Below are 4,874 nucleotides of genomic sequence, written 5' to 3'. Positions count from 1 at the left end.
CTTAGAAGGAACTGATTGATGATACGAGAAATAATATATAGTATGCACGCGTCACTAATTATTGTTGTTGCACACACAGGCATGTAACACCTTTGTACAACTCAAAAACAATTAATTGTACCTGAAAGTATAGATTCACATCACACACAACACACCTAGCAGCTACATGATGATAAAGTAAAGAACTGACAGCTTAAGCCACTAGGATACGCTAACTTTCTCAACTCAATTTGGTTGGAGATATTAATATCTCATCCATAGGAAAGATAACAACTAAGAACCCCATGCATGGAAGCATCGATTAGCACACTTGCGCATCGAGTCCTAGAGAACAATTTTTGAAGACTACTTATTAAAAAACAGATTAAAATTCAAGACAAGGTTACATCACAGATCAAATTTCAAGAGGCACATGAGAGGAGAAAAAGAAAATAAAGAAGAGATTGAGAACACGAAATCAGAGAGACCGACCGAGCAAACATGCACTACGGAGTTGTACAGAGATCGAGATAGAAATAGATAGATATGATATCCTTGCAAGCTAGCATACGTGCGCTAACCTTTTGCAAGCCGCCCTTAACCATCGTGCCGTCCATTGCTTTCTTCTTGATATCTTCGTGTTCTCTCAAACCTGAATTACACCACCGGCTCATCATGGACTTGTCAGAACGGCGGCCGTGCACCGGCCCAACCATGGCCGTCAGCACCGGGCGGGAGCGGCGACCCGCCACCGGACATGTTGTTGAGCGGCAGGTTGAAGAACGGCAGCCCGGCAGCCGCCGACGGATCGGGAGGGAACGGCCCACCGCCCATGCCTCCAGCGCCATCGACACCACCGCCGGGTGGCTGCATCTGGAGGCCCGGTGGCGCTGCCTGAGCCTCTTCCTCCTCCAGGGGGAGGCGCTCGTAGGCGACGTTGGCGAAGGACGCGGCGATGACGATGACGGGGCCTGCGGCGTAGAGCGCACCGACGACGTTCCCACCGACCACCTGCCCCTGGCCCCCCGCGAGGAAGATGGTGAGGCTGGTGGCGCCGGGGGGAGCCGGCGGCGGGAGGAAAGATCCCGAGAGCGACAGGATCTCGAACCTCCCGTGCAGCGTCACCACGGCGCCCGCGGGCGCCGACGGCTGCCGTAGCGTCACGTTGGTGACGACGCCGCTGCCGCTCAGCACGCAGACGCCACGCTGCCGCCGGCGCGCATACGTGGAGACACTCTCGAACACGTCGCAGCCGCTCGCCACCTCCAGGATGTGGGCGCGCAGCGTATTGGCGCTCTCCCGCGTGATGATCACCGGCGGCTTCGGCTTATTCTTCGAGCCCGGTGGGCGTCCGCGGGGCCGGCGGACTACCATCTCCCCGTTACCGCCGCTGCCACCGGGGGCATCTCCAGCTGGGCCGGATGAGGACGACCCGCCGTCGTGCTCACCATACGGTCCGCCGTTGTTGCTGTTGCCGCCGCCGCCGCCATTAGGGTCGTCCTCGGATGGCTCCGGCTGCTTGGCGTAGTTGTGCTGCAGCTGGAGGTCGGGGTGGAGGTGGTGGAGCTGATGAACGTAGCGCGTCGCAGCGGTGCCGAGGTCGAGGCCGGCCATGCTTTTCTGCTAGCTCATGTACTGATGTAGCTAGCAAGCAAAAATTTTAAAACCAGAAAAAGCAGCAAAAAAAAAACTCCAATTGCAACGGAGTGGTGTTTTGTTTTTAGGTTAAAAGAAAGTGTTGGAAAAGGAAGCAATGATTTTTAAACAAGGGGATTGTTTATGGTTCTGCCTGTTTTAAAAGCTTTTGGATGCAGAAAGAAGCAAACATGGAAGAAATTAAAAACCCGAAGGAGAGAAAGCTTGCATGGAGAAGAGAAGGAACACCGATAGGGCTGCAGGGAGCTATGAGCAGGGTAGGGAAGGAGAAGAGAAAGGAAGAAACTATAGAGGAGAAGGTGAGGCACGGGAGGCAGACAAGATGGGAAGAGAAGAGTTCGAGTTCGATGCCTTCTTCAACCCAGTAGGAGGAGGTGCACGACATAAAATAATGTGGGGGTGGAGGAGAGAGCTGGGAGAACAAATTCTTGTGCATCCTTTGCAGGTATGGAGAAGGACGTAAGGCTACAAATACTGACACGTGGGCCACGATATTTCCGGGCCCACGAGTCAGTTTCGCAGGCGTCCTACATGATAGTGACAGGGCCAGGGAGGCATCGGAGAAAGAGAGATAGGTCGACCGGGCGGGAGGAACTATGATGCCAAAATGTGATGCATATTGTGATAGCGATGGCTTAGCGTGTTCAACTGTTCATCGCAAGATTATGCTAATTAATCAGGGTTAAGTTCCTAAACCCGTATCTGGTTTAGGACCGCTAATCCTGGTTAACGCGAACGGTGTGGAGGTTGTTCATGAATACACTCAGGTGGCGCACATGCTAGTAGCGCATGCTGCTCGGATCAATTGCACCTGCAGTTAGGTCTAGTCTTTTCTTGCTAGAATTTTGTTTTTCCTACCTTAAAAAACATAAGCTTTTTTATAGTATTTTGTTTCAAATTACATAAAGCTAATGCTCATGTACATACATATATACACTCACGGATGACAATACAAGTCCATGTATACACACACGTATCCTATGGAAACCTCTATGGACCCAATAAGAATTATCATAGGCATCTTGTTGTCGATGATAGTGTAGTTTAATTTCTTTATGGAGAGTAAATCAATGAAAACATGAGCACACATGCTAGCACAAAGACCTTATATTAGGGTCCGTTTGGTTGGAGAGCCACGAGAGCGGAGCGGTTCCATTCAATATTTTGAGCGTGGAGCGGCTTCATTCCAGATTTTGAGAGCCAAGTGTAATCATTCCGGATTTTGAAAAGTGAAACAGTGAGATTCCGTCGATTATTTGGAGTGAGCTAGTTCCAAATCTGATGGGAATTCTTGATTTAGGGGGTGTTTGAGACTGCTCCACTTCATGTTTTGGTGCTCGACTGCACAATTTGCTTGCCAAACGATCTACTCCAACAACTCTGCTCCCAAAAAACAAAGAGTTAGGGTGAACTCCACCATTTTGGTGGAGCAACAAAAGGGTACTCCACAAAACTTATTTTTTGAGATATAAACATGGAGTTCGGTTAATTACCCACCAATGCCACTTTTTATGGAAAAAACAATGATTCGTTCCATCTTCTGTTCTTTTCTCCCGTCGAAGGGAGAGGGTGCATGGGGATCGCATGACGTGGCGCACACGCCGGTGTTATGGGGCTCGCACGGCTGTGACGTGGGCGGCGTCGTGTGTTCCCGGAAGAGGACGACCTTCTGGGTTCACTCTAGACCGGTGATGAGGCGGCGACGAGCGACATGATGGAGTTGGGTTACAAGCCAAAACATATCAAACTATTATAGAACTCTGGAGGGGAACTGCTCAATAGTGGAGTTAGTAGAGCAGAGCCAAAATTGATGGAGTAAAGCAGTCCTAGGCACCCCCTTAGAGTCGCTCTGGTCCAATCGTTTCGTTCGTTCCCCAACCAAACAAGAATAGAGCAGCTCCATGCCACCTATCTTCCCAACCAAACTGACCCATATCACGCATGTTCTACCAATATGTAAAAAGTGCGATATTATTGTTCATCATGCCGCATTGTTCTACAAAGTGTCAATATGAAATCCTAGACCATAACTAAATAATATAATACATTACATATCATGGCCCTTCTTTATATATGATTAGTTTAAACTAATTGAGATCAAACTGATATTGATATTAGCAGTTAGCTGCATGTTTTAGCCTAGAGTTTGGCATACTCATGTATAAACCCTATTTAGCATAGCTGCTGCTTATTGAAAAAGCAGCTTATCTGGTGAAAAGTAGCTTCTACTGGTTGATTGCTTTTAGTTTATTCTGAGAAGCAGCTGAACTGATAAGTTGCTGCAGAAGCTTGTTTGGCAGAACTTCTGCTTAAATTTGTAAAGAAGCTGAAAAAATTGTGCCAAACACGGTAGATTCTTATGGAGACAACAATACACTGCACGTCCGGCAATCCGGCATGTACACAGGCGTATACATGAGACTTTTGTGTCGTTCTATCAACATATAAATTTCAATTTTATGAACTGATTGGTGTTTTTTTAATTGTCCAATTGTTCTTTCTAGCATAATTTTAGACAAGAACTTAAATTTTGATTGTATGTAGTTTACTATTAATAAACTATGTCAGGTCAAATGGGGATGACCCACATCATCCTCACCATAACTTATTTTTATATGCAATATCTTATCAAATCGTAACTGTAACCAGCGCACCCCAGTAGTACTTTCATTAATCACCACGTATGATGAGCTGAAAACGCTTTGTTGGAAGCTAACTACTTTTTACTATCTTTTCACGACGCCAATTAACATGAGTTTAGCATCCAACAAAGATAGTTTGCCCAAAGTTACACATCTTTTTTAATGCTTCTCCTTCTAGATCATTTGGTGAGATTCGTTCTTCGCGACAAATCAACGCAATAGTTTTATTTTTCAACTACATGGTGAGACTTGGATGTACGTACGTTGAACTTTTCATTAAACAAAATAGGCAGCAATATAGTTTATGTTCTCTACCAAGTTGCGTTAGTTTCACTATTATTGTTTATGTAACTAAAATATGACAAGCAATCATGCAACTTTATAACAATAAGTACAGATCGTACGACAGCCATGCATGGTTAGTGTTATATATGATATAAGCAGTATTAAAAATCTATACTCAACTGAAACTTACTAACTCTAAATAACACACTAACAATAGTATCTCAATACTATATGATTATTCCATGATCAGCATGCTATATATACGATTATGGTATGTATGCATATCTATCGCCCTTCTTAATTCTACAGTTT

The 4,874-nt window shown here is 45.9% G+C and overlaps 1 protein-coding gene across 1 annotated transcript; it reads right to left on the bottom strand.

The window, feature by feature from the left end:
- Positions 1-285: 285 nt before the first annotated feature.
- LOC103646009 (AT-hook motif nuclear-localized protein 23) lies at positions 286-2,227 on the bottom strand. The gene has a single exon (XM_008670748.4). It carries the CDS (start codon positions 1,591-1,593, stop codon positions 664-666), a length of 930 nt encoding a protein of 309 aa, XP_008668970.1. The 5' UTR covers positions 1,594-2,227; the 3' UTR covers positions 286-663.
- Positions 2,228-4,874: the final 2,647 nt, after the last annotated feature.

Source organism: Zea mays, chromosome 2, assembly GCF_902167145.1.
Source record: "Zea mays cultivar B73 chromosome 2, Zm-B73-REFERENCE-NAM-5.0, whole genome shotgun sequence".
Taxonomy (NCBI): domain Eukaryota; kingdom Viridiplantae; phylum Streptophyta; class Magnoliopsida; order Poales; family Poaceae; genus Zea; species Zea mays.
Note: the sequence above shows the minus strand (reverse complement) of the source record. Positions and strands in the feature narration are given on the sequence as shown.

What these genes read in the sequence shown, in the direction of transcription:
- LOC103646009 (XM_008670748.4), bottom strand. Translation starts at nt 1,593, where the DNA reads ATGGCCGGCCTCGACCTCGGCACCGCTGCGACGCGCTACGTTCATCAG.